The sequence below is a fragment of the Erithacus rubecula genome (genome assembly GCF_903797595.1).
Source record: "Erithacus rubecula genome assembly, contig: SUPER_W_unloc_5, whole genome shotgun sequence".
Lineage (NCBI taxonomy): Eukaryota > Metazoa > Chordata > Aves > Passeriformes > Muscicapidae > Erithacus > Erithacus rubecula.
The window spans coordinates 246,174-267,056 of record NW_027636235.1 but is presented as its reverse complement, the minus strand read 5'-3'; the positions used below and the strand labels follow the sequence as shown (position 1 = coordinate 267,056).

General features: G+C 41.2%; 1 protein-coding gene across 1 annotated transcript in view; it reads left to right on the top strand.

The window, feature by feature from the left end:
• LOC306814103 (BDNF/NT-3 growth factors receptor-like) overlaps positions 1 to 20,464 on the top strand; it is an 89,554-nt gene extending 69,090 nt beyond the window's left edge. The window contains exons 5-7 of the mRNA XM_079329829.1: positions 11,054 to 11,353; positions 15,141 to 15,173; positions 19,974 to 20,464. Of these exons, the coding sequence (XP_079185955.1) occupies positions 11,054 to 11,353; positions 15,141 to 15,173; positions 19,974 to 20,044 (404 nt within the window). The 3' untranslated portion in view covers positions 20,045 to 20,464. The remainder of the gene's footprint in view (positions 1 to 11,053; positions 11,354 to 15,140; positions 15,174 to 19,973) is intronic.
• The last annotated feature ends 419 nt before the right edge of the window (positions 20,465 to 20,883 follow it).

Sequence of the window (20,883 nt, the reverse complement as noted above, 5' to 3'; positions counted from 1 at the left end):
GTCCCGGCAGGAATCCTCGTGGGACAGTTGGAAAACGGTATGGGGCCCCAGCATATTAGAACATTATAGTTACATTGGACAAGTTAATTGGTGTGTCCAATGGACGGGAAGCAGGAATGCCACTCACACAGAACTATCTCAAATCAGCACTTCTACAAAAACTTTAAGCGCCACAAAAGAAAATTGGAACTGCACCCAAATTCTCACCTGTGACACTCCAGAGAATCAAATTAGTTTGGCACCGGTCAGAATGCTTATAAAATGGGGTTGTGAGTGTAGAAAACTTAACCATACAATTCCTGAAAGAGCTTTCCCGCAGGACCAGAAGGGTAAAACTTTAAGCTGTAAGGATACAACTATCAGGAGTCCAGGAAATTTAGTATGGATTATGGGACATGGACAATGGACAACACATTTACCATTAGACGGGCCTGTAACACAAATTACCTTAGGGGTTCCCACATTATGTCCTTTTTGGAAACAGTCTAAATTAACGCAGAAAGGGATGCAGTCACGAGCAAAGAGAGAAACAAATGAAGTAGCAGAAGAACTAGGACAGGGAGATGAAGATGAATGCATGAACCCTCATCAGGAGTTAAATTTGGATGGGTACTGGAATCCTTGTTTGCACCAATTTCTACATATAGAAACCGGGAAATGCTGTACAAATTATTAGGACAAACTGAGAGGCTAGCTGCAGTTACAAAGAAAGGATTTAAGGATCTAAATTTACAATTGCAGGCAACAACAAGAATGACAATCCAAAATAGAATGACATTAGATTTGCTTTTATTAAAAGAACATGGAGTCTGTGGATACCTCCAAGGAAAGGTTGATCATTGCTGTATACATATCCCAAATGTCACAGAAGAAGTAGAAAAGGACATAAGTCAATTGGAACAAATTGAAACAAAAGTGCATTAAGTCCAGGAGGAAGCTGAACATAACTGGGTAGGAGCACTGTTTAGCTCCCTAGGAATCCAAGTCTCTGGTTGGATATCATCAATTGTACGATATGTAATAATAATTGTATTAATTATTGTAGTATGCATGATTATGTATAGATGTCTTTTAGGAATGATTGCCAGAGAAGGAACTTATACTCGACGTGTTATGAGAGCACTAACCCGGAAGGAAGTAATCCTGCCAACTCGAAAAGAAGACTCACCGTTCTACATAGAAACCACAACTTGAAGAATTGAGCATCCTTGCAGAAAATCTGAAGAATGCTCAAAAGGGGGGAGTTGATACTGAAATAATGAGAAAAAGGACTAATGTAGATATAGTAGTAGTCATGCTAAGGCTTAGAAAACTGCAGTTTTCGGACAGGCCCTGAGAACCTACCTTGTGAAACAATAGTGAAAAGAATTAGTAGTACATTTAGAACATTTAGAACTGTGAAAACAATAATCAAAAGATTTAGTAGAGCATATAGGACATCTAGAAACTTTCAAGATAAGGCTAAAGTATAATAATAATAAATAAAGGGTTCTGGTGATGGGCAAACATACAAGGGGGATTAAGGGGGGTAGCCTATAGTTCTGAGTAGACAAGCATGCAGAATTTATAACTTTTAGGAATGATACCTGCAAGATTTATGTATCTGTATTGTTTTGAAGAATGTGTATTTCTGCACGTAGACCACTTTGTAAAAAGGTATAAAAACCTGATGGAAAAAGGGAACTGTGGGAACCTGACTTTGGACGCTAGTCCGCAGGTTCCCCGGGCCCTGAATAAAGCACTGCATAAACTAACTCTGTTAGTTTGTGTTCTGTTTGGGGCATCGGGCAACACCTCTACTTGATTGTGTCATGACTGTGGTTCCTATTAACTGTGATTTATTGTTGGCCTTCATGAAATTTTCTTGGGTCATGCTGTCTAAGTCACCCTGATTTATTATTGTGGCTTCTGAGTCTATTATTGCAGGATTTGGTCCAACAGGTTGAGGATCGTGGGGTACAATTTCCTTTTTTCTAATAATATGTCCTCCCTGGTCTTTCCCAGGTTCCCATATTCTAACTCCCCAGATTTTTCCTATTACCCATCCTGGGTCCTGGGGCTGCGTGACGTTAAGATAGACCCATTTGCAAGTACCGATATACATCACCCCCCCGATGGATCTGTCCAGGGCTTTTTACATCCATGTGGACCTCTTTCAACTCTTAAGTATTTATCTTGGATTTGGACCGGCCATCCCAGGGAAATTGTTTCACAGTCCCAATATCCACAGTAAAATTCTACGGGGTAATTACAGTATGACCTTCCTGGGTTAGATGCTGGACACATGTAGAATACACTACAGGGGCTAGAACCCCTCCTATCAAGCAGGTCATCCAGGGTTATATTAAAGCTAGGACTTCCCGAAGTAATTCGTGTTTGAATTTCTTTCTGACCTTCCCATTTTACAAGTGACCATTTAAAGGGTTCGTGACTCGCATGCACCCCTTCTAAAACCATTAAACAAATTATTCCTAACTGGAGGTAGCAGCTTTCCCATTGTCCGCAATTTATTTGCCAGTGATTTTTTTGATTATTCCAGTGTCTATTTTTCCTGCCCTGGGCTTTGATCTCTGATCTCCTCTTTGCACCTGGGTAACCCTCTCCACGATATTTTCCTCCTCTGCCTCGCCCATCAACTCGGTTGCAACGAGCTATGGGGAGTTCCATCTTCTTGGCAGCAGGAGTATTCTTCAGGAGGGGTGTTTGTCCCATGCTTTTTGATTCGTTTTATGTACTTGCTCCACTTACGGGCTTTAATTAGAGGAGTGTAACAGCTAAGTTCAGGTACCCACCGTCTACACAGGGAAGCTACAATTTTGGCTACAAATGTGGTGGGTTCGTTAGAGTGATAACAGTAAAATTGAGGGTTCACTCCCTTTGAAAAGATTTTCCACCACTCTTCAGATCCCACCGAAAGCCCACCAGCAGCCACTATGGTGGCTAGGACTTGAGAAGTGAGTTTCCTTTGACTCAAATAACAATTGCAACACACCCCCCTAGGGATGTAACCATTGCGGCAATGGGCCCACCACTCTTCTTTACAAACTAAACAAACAAAACATACAAATGGGTTACAATTTCCCCAACAATTTTCAGCATTACATTTGATTTTAACTTCAACACCCAGTAAGCTTTCCCCGCACTCTAGTGGCGCTCCGGTTTTTCTGTTTTCTATTGTGAAAGAAAAGTATTGTGGGTCCCAAAGTTCAGCATCCATGTGATACAGGTCTCATATCCTAGAGAAAGGAGAAAAAGGAAAAAAAAGTCTCTCAAGGCTGTACCTTCTTTTTCAGTGTTAGTTTCAAGTCCCAAGGTGTGCCTTTCGCTTCCCACTCAGGATCGTTGGTAAACTTGGACAGATTTATTGGTCCCTAATTCAACTTGCATGAGTCCACCCTTTTTCTGCAGTGCACACCGCTGTGTCAGTTGTAAGCAGCACCTGGTAAGGTCCTTCCCACTTAGGTGTTGGATTTTCCTTCCAACTTCGGACCAGTACCCAGTCTCCGGGCTGAACCTGGTGTAATACAAGATCTAACGGTGGTCTCTGCGCCAACATTCCTTTTTCCCACAACTGTTTCCTGAATTTCATTAAGGTTACTAAGTACTTGTTAACATACTGTTCATTAACATTCGGATTTGTCTGTGTCTTTTCCAGACTATAGGGCATGCCATATAACATTTCGAATGGGGAAATTCCTAAATCTGCTCGGGGTTGAGTCCGAATGTTTAACAAGGCCAGGGGAATGCACTTAACCCATGATAACTTTGTTTCTAATACCAATTTAGTAAGTTGTTTCTTTATTTCCCCATTCATCCTTTCTACTCGGCCTGAACTTTGAGGGTGCCAAGGAGTATGCTGTTCCCATCTTATTCCCAATGCTACTGCTAACTCTTGAGTTACCTTCGAGGTAAAGTGTGGCCCCTTATCGGAGTCAATTGTTTCTGATACACCATATCTGGGAACTATTTTTTCCAGTAAAGCTTTTACTACTGTCTGTGCGATTTCTCTGGATGTCGGGAAGGCTTCCACATAATGGGTAAGATGGTCTACTATTACCAAAAGATATTTATTCCTTCCTACCTTTGGCAATTCGGTAAAATCCACTTGAATATTTGCAAAGGGTCGTTTTGCTAAAGGGCTTTCCCCATGGGGTAATTTTCTGAGGTTGCTTCGATTTACCCGCAAGCAGGTAGGACATCCCTTTGTAATATGTTTAGCTATATCGTGGAGCCCGATGCTCATATACTTGGCAGCAAAGTGATCTACCAGCCCCTGGGCTCCCCAATGAGTTTTCTGATGTAATTTATACAGTATCCTTTGAGCTACTGCCTTTGGTAACACGTCCTGGCCGTGTGATAATATCCACTTCCCTGATTCCTCTTTAACCCCCATTCTCCTAAGTTTTCCTTTTTCCTCATTCGTAAAAATTGTATTAGACTCTTCATCGTTATTGACTCCATCCTCGTCTTTTTGCCCCCCTTTTTCTTTTAGGACCATTTCTCTCAGGGCTGCCCGTTTTGCCTCCTGGTCCGCAGCGTTGTTTCCCCTGCTTTTTAAATCTATTCCTTGTTGGCGTCCCTTTAAATGAACTACTGCTAACTTCTTTGGCCCTCTCAGAGCTTTTAATATTTCAACTATAAGTTTTTGGTGTATCAGATCCTTCCCCTGTGAGTTAATAAGACCCCTTTCTTCCCATAACTTTCCAAATGTATGGACTACCCCGAATCCATATCTAGAGTCAGTATATATTGTCCCCTCCTTCCCTTCAAGAAGTTTCAAAGCTCTTAATATTGCATATAATTCACATGCTTGGGCAGACCATGATCTGTCTAATGTGCCCGATTCTACCACCTATAAGTTCGGACCCTGCACTATTTCATACCCTGATTTTCTCCTTCCTTCTATTACCCTGGAGGATCCATCCACAAAAAGTTTTTCACCACTTTCCAACTCTTCTTCCTCCAAATCCGGTCTAATCTTAGTCTGTTCTTCTATTGTAGCTATACAGTCATGGGCTAAAAATTCATGCTCTGGCTTCCCGTATAAAAATGCAGCTGGGCTCTGTAGTGTAGTAGTTTCTAACGTCAAATTGGGTGCCTCTATCAGAATCCCTTCATACTTTAAAAGCCTAGCATCTGATATCCATTTTTCTGCTTTTTACTGTAATACGCCCCGGATATTATGAGGGGACATTACTTTAAGATTCCCATTAAAAGTAATTTTTCTCGCTTCTTCCACCAGTAAGGCACATCCAGCCACTATTTGTAAACAGGTTGGCCAGCCCCTACTCACAGGATCTAAAATTTTTGACAAGTAAGCAACGGGCTTCTTTTTCCCTGCCCAATCCTGGGTAAGTACCCCAAACGCAACACCCTCTTCTATGTTCACAAACAAGAAAAAAGGTCTTCTTAAATCTGGGAGGCTTAAGACCGGGGCATGGACCAGACTTTCTTTTAATTCCTGAAGTTTCTCCGTGTCCTCCTGCCTCCATTTCATTATTCCTTCCTGTGTTAATTTTTGGTAAAGAAATCTAATTTTACTGCTATAATTCTCAATCCACTGTCTACAATACCCAGTAAGTCCTAAGATTTGACGAACTTGTCTCTTGTTCTTTGGAACAGGTAGTGACATAATTGCTTGGATTCTTTCAGGGTCTATTCTTTTCTCCCCCTTCTTTAAATAGTGCCCCAAGTATTTTACCTCCTCTTCTACAAACTGAAGTTTAGTCTTAGAAATCTTTAATCCCTTAAGTCCCAAAAAGTTCAATAGCTTTATACTTTCTTTTCTTACATCCTCTTCATGTTCCCCTGCCAAGAGTAAATCTACATATTGGATCAAATTGACTCCCGGTCTTGTTTGGTAATCCTGTAAAATTTGTTCCAATGCTTGTCCAAACAGATTTGGAGATTCTGTGAACCCCTGGGGTAACACTGTCCACCTCAATTGTTGCCTCCTCCCTGTATCGGGATCTTCCCATTCAAATGCAAAGTAATTCCGGCTCGCCTCGTCGAGAGGGCAGGCCCAAAAGGCATCCTTTAAATCTATGACACTATACCATAAATTGTTAGGCCCCAATTTACTTAAGAGTGTATATGAATTTGTCACCACGGGGAATCGAGCCACTGTGCGTTTATTGATTTCTCTTAAATCGTGAACTAACCGATAAGTGCCATCTGATTTGCTCACAGGGAGTATCGGTGTATTAAAGGGTGACATACATCGTTCTAACAGCCCTTTGCTTAATAATCTATCTGCCTCAGGTTTCAATCCCCGTCGACCCTCAGGGGATATGGGATATTGCTTTATTTTTACCGGTACCTCCGGATTTCTAATAATCACTGAAAATGGGGTTATTTTTAGCTGTCCCACGTTTTCTGGGTTATACCATACTTCGGGGTTTATCTTTTCTTCATCTTCCACTCTAAGAGAGCAGAGTTTAATTTGTAGTTCATTCTCTGCTACTTCTATCCTAATTCCTAGTTCTATAATCATATCTCTTCCCAATAAATTATATTCAGATTCCGATACTAACAAAAAGTCTCCCGATCCAATTTTTGATTCTGATTCAACTGTCACCCTTTTAATAACCCCCACCTCAAAAGGTTCTCCTTTTGCTCCTACCACCGTGGCAGTTTCTTTAGATAAACTACATCCTTTTGGCAAAAACTGAATAGTTGATCTTTCAGCTCCCGTGTCAACCAGAAAAATTATCTCCTGGCCATGGGGATCCACCTTTAGTTTTATCAAGGGCTCCTTATAATGTTTCCGGGTCCCCAAAAGATAGAGCCCCTGACCCCTCCAATCTGTCTCAAACTCCTTCTCACCCCGAATCTTGACCCTGCACTCTTTCCTGAAATGTCCCTTTTTTCCACAATAAAAACACACCTTGGTGTCACGTCTCTCCCTAGGCTTCCTAGGCTCCCTTACTGGTCGCTTCTGTGTCTCCCTCCAATCTTGTTCCTTACTTTCTCGTACCGCAGCAACCATCATTTTAACCTGTCGTTTGTGGCTCTCCTCTTCCCTCCGAACATACACTTTTTGGGCCTCTCTTAATAACTCATCTAAGCCTCTATCCTGCCAATCTTCTAGTTTTTGTATCTTCTTTCTTATATCCTCCCAAGATTTAGACACAAAATGTACCTTTAACACTGCCTGTCCCATTTGGCCGTCTGGATCCATTCCTGAGTAAAGCTGGAAATTATTTCTTAACCTTTCTAACCACTCTGTAGGAGTTTCGTCTCTCTTTTGTCTCTCATTAAATGCTTTATTGATGTTCTGACCTCTCGGGACTGCTTCCCTAATTCCCTGAACTATGATTGTCCTTAAGTCCTGCATGTGTGCTCGATGCACAGGATTCTGATGAATCCACTGAGGATTTTGAAGGGGCCATTTGATGTTAGCTGCAGGACCCTGAGCGTGTTGGGCATCCCAGATACGCATCTCCTCTCTCCTAATCATATTTTTCTCTTTAGCAGTGAACAAAATGTTCAGAATGGACTGTAATTCCTCCCAGGTGTACATATTGGGGCCCAAAAATTGGTCCACTCTTTCAGCAACTCCCAGTGGGTCCTCTAATAAATGTCCCATTTCCTTCTTAAATTCCCTAACATCCCCTGAACTAAGGGGCACAGATATCAATCCTATTCCAGCCTGAGGTATCCCCATGGGCATTTCTCTCAGTGGGAACAGATTTTCCTGGTCTTCCTGTTCTTTCCTTGTTTTACTTCTTGTGACTGGCCCCTGATAACTAGGCCAGTCTGAGTCCGAGTCTTCTGCTTGGGGTGGTGCACTTGGAATCAGCACAAACCGTGGTGGGACAATCAAGCTTTCCTCCCTTTTATTTGCATTCTTCTTTTTCCTTCTGCCCTCTGGTTTTTCAGTGAGTTTATAAATAAAAGCTTTAGGACGGGCCACCCAAATTCTTGCATATTCACTCTCCTCTATGTTAGGGGGCTTCTTCATGTTGACCCAAAAATTTAATTTTTGTTTTACCCAATTTTCTGTTGATCCAAAAATCGGCCAGAACACATTTTTAAAAATTTCCTTCCCACCCCAAACCTCTACACAGTAATGTATCATCCTGGCCTTATCCTTATTCTCTGTCCCAGGGAAATAGTCCTAGTTTTCTAATATAAACCCCAGGGGACTGTCTCTGGGTATGGGTGGGAGCTTAACTTCTGCAGGGGGCTTACTCTTCCCCTGTCCCATTCCTCCGGAGTACCTTCACTCACACCACAAATCACTTTCACTTCTCCTGTTTTGTGGCCCACGCCCTCGCGGGTCAATGGGAACCGCACTACTTGAGGGTCCGCACTCGCTTGGGGAGTCTGGCTGCCAGCCCCCCTCTCACACACACACCACTGGTCATACTCTGGGATCACGACCCCATCCGAACGGATCCCCTTTTATACTCACGCGTCCTGCGTCTTCGTCCGGACTTTGTGCACAAAATTTAAGGGGTCAGCAGGGCCCTCTTACCTTTGCTTTTGCTTTCTTGATTTTGGGTTCGTCGGTTGAGGTTGGAATAGGGCCCCCATCCCGGGGCCACCGAAATGAATCGGTGGAGTGCACCTCCCCGCAGGTGGGGAACCCACTCCGAAATCTCGATCCGAATCACGGCACCAAATTGTTATAAATTAACGCAATGGGCCATAAAGGATCGAATCAAAATTTAAAAAAATTTATTAGTTGCAGAAGGCAAAAGCAAAATCCACAGCGCTGGATGACAGAGGAGCTCCTGCTCCGAAAACTGCCGCCCCCCTCCTTCTTTGTTCGCTCCTTTTAAGTTGTTCAGTTTCCGGGGTTCCATGCCCCTCCTCTAGTAGTTCTACGCATGCTCCTCGGGTTTCATGCCCCTCCTCTAGTAGTTCTGCGCACGCTCCTCCAGTTGCTAGGGGGTCTTCTTCTGCCTTCTGGTGGTTGAGGGATGAAGGTGAGTAGTCTTCCTCATCCTTGTTTTACTGACCCTTACTAGCACTTAAAGCGATATGTGATTAACGCAAGCAAAGTGAAAATAACTAACAGCATCTTGGCAAGCAAAGCAAAACAATTAGAGACATCTTGGCTCACTCTCAAGGTCTTTCAGACAAGCAAAGCAAAATAATTAACAGCATCCTTGCAAGTAAACCAAAACAACAAAACGATATCCCAGCTTCCAAGTCCTTGCAATATCCTCTCAAGGTCTATCAGGTGAACAAAAGGTTTTTTTACTCATTACATTTACTACCTAGATAAAAACTGAGATTTGGAACACCAAAGCAGTCCTTACCCACTGGTCTCCAGAGGACAAGAGTTACCAGGATCACTGCCAGGATTTCTACAGGATCACTGCGCCAAGAAGACCACTTCATCTGGACTGCTACTGTTGCCGTAAGAAAAGTTATGGAGCAGTGAGAAAAAACAGCAACAAGACACTCTCGTGGTTGGTGTAAGAAAGAGCAAGAAATAGCAATTTATTGAAGGAAACCATGGCTTTAAAAAAAGCAGTTATTGCAAAACAAAATACAGACCAATCATTGGTCAGAGAAGGAGACACCTCCCTGGCTTTCCCATGGACCTTGCAGGTGTTTATCTCTGTTACGATTCTTTCCCTTGTGTTTACAGTAGAGAAAGAGTCTCTAGCCTAGGAAAAATCCTGGCTAGAGCTAAGAAAGTTTCATGGCCTGAGAAAAAGACTTAGAACTTGACAAAAAGGCCTGGCAGATTTTGCCTAGGCCTTCAGCAGTGTCCACAGTTACCACCATCCTAACTAGCAGGGTGTCAGGTTGTATTATGACTCTGTCAGTGTTTTTTTCTTTTGTACTATTGCATGTATTTTATTTTTTCTCTATTTTTCCCAATAAATTGTACTTCTGACTTGGACTTTCTCACTGGTTTTGATTTCAAAACCATTACAAGAAGTCACCTGAAATTTTAGATTCCTACCTGAATACATTTCCAGTGTACTTGCTTTTTGCTGAATCTTAAATATTTTTAATACTCTTTTGTTCGTTCAGCACTCCTCTGTGCCATTTTTTCTACACAGTAAAGCTAGAATTTCCCTATCTTCCTTTGCAGTGATCTGGTAACTGTGTTTTCCACACCTTGCAAGGTGATTTAATGGGGGTTCACACTTTGTCTGAAACTACTTGTTCGGGGTTGAGTGTTTTTTCTGTTACTGTGTCAATTGAAAGAATTTTTCCCATTATCATGCCAATGGAGCTGGCCGGGTTACACCCAGGGTCCCTGATGGGTCCAGACAAAGGGGGTGGGTGGGGACGGCCCCGGAGGGGCCTCTGAGGCTTCCGAGAGGGCACTCGCGTTTCCGGCAAGCCGGGAGGAGGACGCCTGGGATCGTTCAGCCACGCGGCCGAGCACAGCAGAGCCAGACCCTCTGCGATCACCTGCCCTGCATCTGCCCCGTTTCCAGCCTCCTGCCTCTGCGGACACAGCTGATCCCCCGGACACACACGGTGAGCGAGGAGCCGCCGCCCTCGGTGAGGGTGAGCCCATTCCCGCCCGAGACCGGCGTGGCCGCTGCTGCCCCACCCCCTCCCTCCTGCCTTCGTTCCCGTCTGCCATCTGGCAAATCCGGGCTCTGGACTAAGTACAGAGACAGCGTGCTTGCATCTAAAGGGACTGACACCGAGTTATCTATTTCGTTCTGTTAGCAATTTTAACTGTTATTGTTTTCTGTTTGTATAGTTAGATATATTAGTAAAAGAGCTGTTATTCCCACCCCCCTTATCTCTGCCTCAGAGTCCTTGATTCAAACAGTCGTAATACTTGGGGGAGGGGAGTGGAACCAAAGTCTCTATTCCAAAAAGGGAAACTTCTGCCCCTACTGGCAGACACCTGTCCTTTCAAACCAGGACACTACTTTTTGTTTCTTTCTAAAGAATGGCTTCATTTTTGTTGTGAGCACAGTAACCAAGGCAGAACTGGTGGGCTTTCTGTGTATCTTCTAAATAGGTACAATTCCTTTAAGTAGTATGCTTTAGAACTGATAACCAGAGGGAAAAAAAGTACTTTGGGGATATTCTGATGTTCTTCACTCTTTTTTTTCCAATTCAGTTGCACCAAATATCACATTTTTTGAATCTCCAACTCCGGACCACCACTGGTGTATTCCATTCACTGTGAAGGGGAATCCCAAGCCCACATTGCAGTGGTTCTATGAAGGAGCTATACTGAATGAGTCTGAATACATCTGCACCAAAATACATGTTATCAATCAAAGTGAATACCATGGCTGCCTTCAGCTGGAGAACCCTACCCATCTTAACAATGGTGCTTATACCTTACTAGCAAAGAATGAGTATGGAGAGGATGAAAAACAGGTCAATGCTCATTTCAAGTCAGTGCCTGGAGATGGTGAGTAAAACTTTTTTTGTGTTATGAATTGCAAATTGGCAAAAATGTGGAAACAGTGCTCTTAGCCAGATTAGCTATTTTGGAGGAAGCTTCTTACACATTTTTTTTTCCTCTGAATGAATGTCTTCAAGATTAGTTACAAACCAATAATTTTAAAAAAACGTTTTCTTCTTTTTTATTGCTTTTCAGGATAGGCCATGCTAGTGCTCTTTAAATCCTCCCTTTTAGTAACCATGCTCAGTGCCAGTTAAGGCTAGTAAAAGATTGCTGTTTCTGAAGTGTTTTCTTTACCTTCAGTTCTGATCCTGGAAAGCACCGAGTACCAATTCAGTCACTGCAAGTTTTCTACACTATGTACGAGTACAAGTATGGAATGTATCCAAGCACACAGTGAATATGCCAATGTAGCATCTAGTGCATTGATGTAAAATCACTAATGCAGTCCAGTGAGATGATGATAATATGTTGTGTAGGACACTAGAGGGAGCTGGACAGAAAACAAGTATCACAGAGGCAGGATGGACCAGCTCTCAGGTCCTTACATGCATTTAAACATCCAATTCCCCTTCATTTTGGTGGAGGTAGGGAATCTACATGCCTAGGAATACCTGTGCTCAGGATGGTTATCTTCAAATGTATGCATTTTATGCTGCTTTAAAGACTCCAGGTCAGATCTCCTAAATGCTTATGTGAGCAGTCTCATGGTGGACTAATTCACTGAACTGAAGTGACTACTGTAAATAATTCATTTACATTTTGATCTTTTCCCACATCTTCAAAACTGTATTTGAAGTAATTGTAAGAACACGAAGGCATTGCTGTATGTGAAAAAAACTGAGTGGACCATGAGTGGAAATATAGGTGTAGTTTTGTGCAAATAATTTCAGAATCATATCTGAAAATGAACATGTGCATATCTGGCTTTTTAACCATAGGATAGGAATAGCCTCCCTCTTTTTTGAAAGAGCAATATGCAGTGCCAATGTTATGTGATAAAAAATTCTGATTATTTAAATTCCCTCTCCTACATTGCAGGCTACAGACAGTAAAAATATGATTAAAAATATGGTTTGTATTTAACATTTGTTCCTATCAACTCAGCCTGTTACAGGGAGAGATGACGTCTTTTACTTTCCCACCCTTAGAAAGATAAGGTGAATAACTGATGTAATCAGGCTCTATTTTCTCCTCCTCTCTTAGTAGCTCCTCTCTTTTTTTTTCTCTACAGGCCTTCCTTAAATAGACCAATTACAGTAACAGGTCATGGTTTCAGCTATTGGCATCCTTTAATACTACAATTAAACAGTTAACCATATAGATATTCTGCATACAGTGGAAGTTCTCTTACGCTCTGATGACTGAATGTGAATCTGGCTTCATTTTCTTAAGAGAATAGCAGTTCCTCTAATACATTTATATTAATTTATTGGCTTTCTCCTTTAATGTTCTTTTTTTTATGCTTGTCCCCTGTAAGCTGAAAATTTTCCAGTTGTGGCCTTTTAAATTAAAGATATCCTCCCAATTATAAAGACACCATTATTTATTTGTTCCTTCCTTTTTATAAACATATGCATTACAAGTCTCCAAAATAATCTATGTTGTGTTCAAACTGGACTACATATAGCCTGGAAGTAACTGAATTAAAAATCAGTTTGTATGTGGGGATCCACCAAACCAGTCTTAAAAATTAGGAGTGGGAGAAATAACTTATCTAGTTAGCCTTCTCAACCTTGGTTTGACTAACATGTGGCTGTGTTGCACAAATATTTTGGGGGATTGAGTCTTTTGCTTCTGCTTTATTTTGAAAATGTCAACTTTATAAAGAGAGAAGCAATCAAACCAAATGTAGTTGAAGCAGTTTATAAAGATGAATGAATAGGATATGTCTATAATATTTTATTTGCACAACACCCTCTTCTAGCAGGGACCAAACATCAATGCTTTTCTTTGCATTAAAATAATTACATGTAAACACGTAAAATTACTGTGGTAAACTTTTGCATTGAAATAGATTCAACCAACATTTTGATGATGTTTTTATGTATGGAATACTACATAGAAATTTGGGGTTGGTCTGACTTCTTGATTTTTTCAACTTTATTTCAAGTGAAGCATTTAGTTCTATAAAAGGCATTTGAATGGAATAGATGACTTCCTGTTTTATATACCCCTAGCAGGAATTAGAGGTTAAACCAATGTGATTCTGTTACCTCATTTTCAGTAGAGAGTAATAAATATGTTGTAATTTAACACCAAAGTAAAGGCCTAGGAATTTTGTTTGGTTTTTTTTTTTTTCCTTCAGATTATGAAAAGTAAGACTCATAGAGAAAGCAAACTGGTTCTTTCATCAGCTGAATGTTTTATACTGGAAAAACTGAATCCACAAACGTTTATGGACAAAAACCCCTGCTCAGAACTTGCTTGAGGACAGATAGTCGCACACACTTAACTTGCTATTAATTTCTGCAGATTGGCATGACCATTCTCATGGGGCCTCTTTATATCTCTTGGTATTGGAATATCATCAAATACATTTAAAAATGAACCTTATTGTCTGCTGTTATTTTGCAAATAGGTCACAAATCTTATCTTTTTAGCACATATTCTCATGATGTTGAAATAAGCAGAAACAACTGTGTTCTTGTCATACTTCACAGTGACTTTATGCCAGTGTAATGTCAGTGCTATTAAATTAATGTATGCTACTATAAATTGAATTATGCTTTTTGAAGTCTGAGTCACCTTTAAATGTTCTAACTATTAATTTTATTACCAACAAGAACAAAACCATACATAAGGCATGCTATAAATACATTATAGACCAGGATGAATGGGCATGTTGAAATATGTTAGACTTGGATGATTCTTATGGGTCTTTGACAACTCAGGATATTCTATGATTCTATAATAACACAAAGTATCTTTCAAAGCACAAATAGACTAATAGTATACTAACTTTAGTGTCTGTTATACTCACACATGTACTTAGCCTTACATATGTGCAATAATAGGAAAAAGCTGCAAACTGGAACTAGTAAAATTTAGAAAGCTATGTACTAGACAGGTATCCACTTTGCTTGTGCAGCCTGGCTTGTCTGGTTTCTTTTCATATAGAAAATCTCTTTGCATATAGGAAATCCTATTCTTTTTAGTAAGAGTTCTGTCTGTGGATCAGGTGTGCAGCTGGCTTCTTGGAAGCATCCTCTTAACAGCATCCTCTAGCCTTTAATTTGTCACAACGCTGCATCTCTAAACCAGTTTGCTCTCAGTGATTTAACTGCAAATTTTCTGACCAGGTAAAAGTCAGTTGTTGTAACTCCCACTGAAGTCTGCTTCTGCATAATGTCAGGGAGAATTTTGCCTTTGATTTTCAATGAGAACAATTACTGTTGCATTTATTCCAGATAGACATTAGCAGCAGAGAGCAGAATTTTACCCATTTGGTAAATATGCCTTCTTTTACTAGAACAAATGCCTTATGCATTATCTGTTTCACACAAAGCAAAGTGTTAATATTTGGGATAGCTCTAAAATAATTGTAAATTACAATTCAATATATTGATGCTGCTTTGAAATTGTGTAGGTATTGACCAATGCTCTTATGCTCTTGCAAATACCATACAAGCTCTTAAAAATATCCTAAAGAAGTTCTTATTCTTCTAGCGTTTTTGATCTATTTATAAGGCTTTCCTTTCTGTTTTTTTTTTCGTTTTTTTTTTTTTTTTTTTTTTTTTTTTTTTTTGTTTGTTTGTTTGTTTTTCTTCTTCTTTTCTCTTTCTATGCACAGGTAGTGGCCTAATTGTGGATCCGGATGTTTATGGTATATATTTAATTTTTTATTTCTTTTAATGATAGAAATAAAGAAACTCAAACCACTAAAAGACTGAATGTCAGTCTCAGTTAAAGTGAAATGGCATATAACACAATTCTAAAAGGCACTGTGTATTGTTGGTTCTTTTCCTGAGATTATTTAAGATAAATGAGGGCAATTTTTACTTATGCTGCTTCTTTTGATTCAGATAAGCATAAATCCACTCCTACTTATGCTTACAATTGGTACTGTAGGGTGACAAGTGTCTGATGTAGCAGGCAGGCATGAGATTTTGTGAACCTTCCAGAGGCATTTCCTGGAGAAAAGAGAGTTCATGATTTCTCCTTATATAACTGTTGGGGTTTTTTTTCCAGGAATGATTCCATACATTTTTGCCTCCAAAAATGTATCCGTAAATTCCTTTAAAAATGAATTTGGCAGAAGTGAGTTTTCTTGTTGTGGTGGTTTGACCTTGGATGGATGCCAGGCACTCTATCACTCCCACCGCTGGACAAGGGGAAAAGTGAAAATATAACAAAGGGTTAATGGGTAGAGATAAGGGCAGGGAGCAATCACTAAGTAATTACTGTCATGGGCAAAACAGACTCAACCTAACAAAATTAGTTTAATTTATTACCAATCAAATTAGAATAGGATGATGAGAAATAAAACCAAATCTTAAGAATACCTTCCCCCACCCCTCCCTTCTTCCAGGGCTTAACTTTACTCACAAGTTCTCTACCTCCTCCTCCCTGGATGGCACAGGGGACAAGGAACAGGGATTGCAGTCAGTTCATCCTACATAGTTTCTGCCAATCCTTCCTCCTCAGAGTGAGGACTCCACATTCTTCCCCTACTGCAGCATGGATCCTTTCCATGGGATGCAGTCCTTCAGGAACAGGCTGCTCCAGCCTGGGTCCCCCATAGGGTCACAAGTCCTGCCAGAAAACCTGCTCCAGTGTGAGCTCTTCTCTTCATAGGTACACAGGTCCTGTCAGAATCCTGCTCCAGTGCCAGTTTCCCACAGGGTCACAGCCTCCTTTGGGCATTCACCTGCACTGGCATGGAGTCCTTCACAGGCTGCAGGTGGATCTCTGCTCCACTGTGGACGTCCATGGGCTACAGGGGCACAGCTGCCTCACCAGGATCTTTACCACAGGTTTCAGGGGAAACAGCTCCAGTACCTGTAGCACCTCCTGCCCCTCCTTCTGCACTGATGTATTGGTCTACATAGGTGTTTCTTTCACATAGTCTCACTCCTCTCTTCTGGCTGAAGTTGCTGTTGCATTTTTTCCCCTTCTTAAATATTCTATCACAGAGGTTCTACCTCCATCTCTGATTGGCTCAGCCTTGGCCAGTGGTGGGTCTGTCTTGGAGCCAGCTGGCTCTGGCTCTGTTGGATATAGAGGAAAATTCCAGCAGTTTCTCACAGAAGAAGCCCACTACCAAAACCTGGCCATGCAAACTGAATACACCTGTAGGTATTGTTTCTCTGTCCTTTTGTTATAGATAAAAACGAGATCAAGCCGAATTAAATATTATTAAAATAAACGATATTTATTCTGCAACCGAAATACGGTGCTCCATAGCCATAATCAAAAAAGGGACAGCGCCATGCCCGGGGTTGGTGCCGGGTGAACACACTCTGATCTGATCTCTATTGCATCAGATCCCCCAATGTTCACACAACTACCTTGGTCAGCCCAGTTTTTATACAGTTTTTTTTAGCTCAGAGCGGAGGTCTTTGTCTTTTCTCGTGGTTCTGCATATTCATGTGGTTTTCTTTCACTGTGTTGGGCTGGACAAAACCATATTCTGGGATATGAATTCTGATGAAAGCTGGTTCTGGTTTTCGGGAAGATGGTATTCAGATGTAACTTGCAAGTCTTGGTTTACTGGAAACTGGCATTCAGATGTATTTTTCCCCATGGCTCTGGTTATGTTAATCGTGGGTGCTTATCGGGCTCTCATCATTTGGGTGTTCCCTGGACAAAGCCATCTCCACCGTGGCTACGCCAATGGTCTTGCTAATCCCAGCTCTTCAGCTTTTGTTGGCAGTTACAGTGTTGCAATTAAGCAATCTCTGTTCCTCTCTCCGCAGCTTTTGGTTTTCAAGTTTTGTATTATTTTATTCATACAAACATTGCTTATTCTACATTAATTTACAACTTTACACGAATTACATCATATCATATATCACACTTTCACTTGTACCTTCCTTTATTCTTGCATAAGCAGGACATCAACTCAGTGATATCTGAGAGAAGATTTGATTACACGGTGTCCAAGTTATTTTTTTAGTTAGGTAAAATATTTTAGGCTGTGACTATTGAAAGCCAGTGTGCATTATAATAAAAGCTGCAAACTGAATAACTGGCTAGTTTTACGTAGTAGTTCTGCTATACTTCTGCTGAGTATGAAAGTATATCCCAATCAACACAGCCAAAACACCCTTTAGCTTCCAGCAGAAACTGTATTCTTTTTGGAGTACTTTTATTTGGACAAAATGGCCAATTTAAATGCTATTACACTGATTCCATGTCATTAAACCTTAGCAAATGTGCATTTCAAGCATCAGTTTGGCTTTAAGTGCTTAGAAATACTAAATCATAGCTTCCCTTCCCTCTCTTTCCTTTTGTTATAGGTAATAAACGAATCAAACCGAATTAAAAGGTTAAATTGGCAAGTTTTATTTTCGTGACCGAAAATACGGTCCTGGAAAGCCACAACCGGAAAAAAAACAACACCGAGCCCGGGTTCGGAGTTGGGTGAACACACGATGCTACCCAGCCTCTATCGCCCTGGGTTCCCCTGGTGTTCACACTGCTGTCTTGGTCGGCCCCCTTTTTATACTGTTTTTCATAGCCTGGAGCGGGACAGTTTTTTGTTTCTTTCAAATTCAGCTCTGGTGTCCACACAAGACAAAGTCCTTCCTGCTCCTTGACGAGATTTTGTGTCCGCTGTGTATTGCTTTTAGGTGGTTGATTTCATCTTTACGGGAACCAGAGTCGGGGAATGCAGTCCTGGGGAGGTGATGGGATTTTCGGGAAATGCTGCTCCCCTGTGAGTTTCTAGGCTTCCCCAGGATATAGGTGCTTAGCGGTAGCAGTCCGGCCTGTAGATATGTTAATTTACCTAATTCTGAGGCAATTAATGCCTTTGCCTGTGGCTTATTTTTATTTTGCAGACTTATTTTATGCAAAACACGAATTACAATATGGTATATATATATATATATATATCACACTTTTTTTTTTTTTTTTTTTTTTTTTTTTTTTTTTCTGAAGCAGAGGAAGAGTTGATGATTTGCAGTTTCCTTCATGGGTTGTGTTATAGATGTTCGTCCTGGTGTTGGACAAGGACAGAGTTAATTTTTTGCAGTAGCAGTGAGGGGGCGGAGCCTGGAGCTATGTGGACGTTGCCGGGGTGAGAGTGAGAGCTTCAAAGTTTATTAAGGAAACCTTACCACTGAATCACGAGTTGCAGAAAGGACCCCCTTGCTTTCTAAACTCCTTCTCAGAGAGGGGTCTGGGTGTGGCTGAATCCAGTCTTAGCCCCAGATTTTGTCAGTCATTTAAATAACTTTGGTCCGCAGGATTAAAGTTGGTAAATCAGATATATTTACATTAAATGAATTATTTATTATGACTAATGATTAGACAAAATATATTAATCAGAATTATTTACAACACAGTATAAAAGCTAAAACTACTAGTATAGTATAGTATAGTATAGTATAGTGCATTATATCAAAGCAATTATATTGAAGCAATTATATTAAAGCTATCAAAAAGAAACAATTATTAAATAGAGATTGATGTAACTCACCATACCAACAACACTGGTGGGGAGATCTCTTTCACTCAACCTTGAGGAGTATCCTTGAAGGGGTATTCATCCTTTAAGGGAGGAAACTTCATACACACACTCCAAGAAGGAATATGTTAGAAGGACCTACCATATGAAAATGGACTGGACTTTTATATTGCAATGTGATATGACTGTCAGTCATATGTCTCCAGGTCAGCTTGGCAGCTTATCTACCAAAACTTTGCCTCATTATCAGGATGCTAATTTGAGGATGGTGAGCCAGACTGCTTTTAGAATAATTCAACAACAAAACAGCACAGACATCCCCACTCAGCCCACCACTGATAGCTTGCAAAATAGGGCATTCTATGTGTTGTTTGACTGCATTCCAAGGGCAGAGTCCTGCTAAAAAAACCATCTTAAGTAATTGCCACAGGTCGGAGAAAGGGACTCTCTCGGGCATTTCTTTCTAGTGGAGCAGAGCACTGGGGTAGCATTGGCCCCGACTAAAGGGAGTGGTCTGGGTGGCATGGTTGCAGTCAGATAGAGCTCTGTGCTCTTTTTTTTTTTGTACACTTTTGTGTTGGGTTGAAATAACAGATCTGCCCAGAGCAGATTGGAAACAAATTTGATCTAAGCATTTCTTGTATTAGGTACAGAGCCATCAGTCACAATGTTGCTTGATCTGTTCACGTAGTTGTGATACCTAACCCTGTATATACTCACAAATATGCACTATGTGCTCTTTGCCTTTGCAATGCTCTTTTTCAGAGCAGGGAGCCAGTTCAGGATTGCTTTGTTGCTGTACTGTGGGATATCATTTTATGACATGATAATATCAACAGCAATGGAGGTAATTTGGGATGTGTATTCAGTGTTGCTCTCCTACCCTTACCTTGGGTGCAACCTCTGGAAGTCCATTAATAATTGTGCTCAGCCTGTGAGGGGAGCAGGGGAGGATAGTTTTCCCCTGCTTTTCATCCCCTTTTCCTTCTTCAGGCCTGTTACTACAGCTATTGAGAATTTTTAATTCCCATTGGATGTTAAGGAAAGTATGCTCTTGTTGCTAAGTCTGCCAGGTTTCCTCAGTGCAGTCTGCACTATGTTTAGAGTCAAGAGATTTCTAGGAAGATCATTCAGAGATCTACCTCAAGGGTGGATAGTCATGACTGGCATGAAAGGTGGGAGAAAATGGGCTAGATTTTGATAAAATTCTCTGCTCCAGTGGTTTGGAAGTATACCCCTGAACAACTACAGGACCCTTAAAAAATGATAGAATATTTGCAAGGACAATCCTGTGGCAACTCCAGAGAGGAACGACTTACTGCAGTCTGCTGGGCCCTGGCTGCTATTTATCGAACACTGATCATCACTAGACAGAACTCTCAGCAGGAAGAGGAGGAAAGCAGAGCAACTGCCACTGTGGCCACTCAAACTGCAATTGAACCAGAGGAACAACCCGTGCTAGTAGCAGTTGCCCCTATACAGAAAAAAAATCCAAGACCTAATCAGTTAGCCTAGTAAGGGATGAAGAGGAAGCAAGGCCCTCACAACAGGAGGAAGAGTCAGGGCCAGAGATAATCACCCAATTCCTATCCCCGCTGTGAGCTGAGAGATGTGTGAAAAGATTTCAGCCACCAGTTGGGTGGGGCCCTAGTGTTCTGGCTTCCCCAATGTTGGGATATTGTGGCCTATGATATGAAACTAGATGGTAACAAAGCCAAGCACCTGAGATCCCTCTTCCAGGATGTGGGCATTGACAAGGGAATTGGGAAGAGGACAGAAACTCAGCCTCTGCAGCTGACTTCTGTTAAGCGTGAGGGGAAGGTACTCTTTTAAGGATGGTCTAATAGTTTCCTGAAGCAGGTGGAACACCATGGAGCAGTGTATCCAGTACCTGAGAGAATTA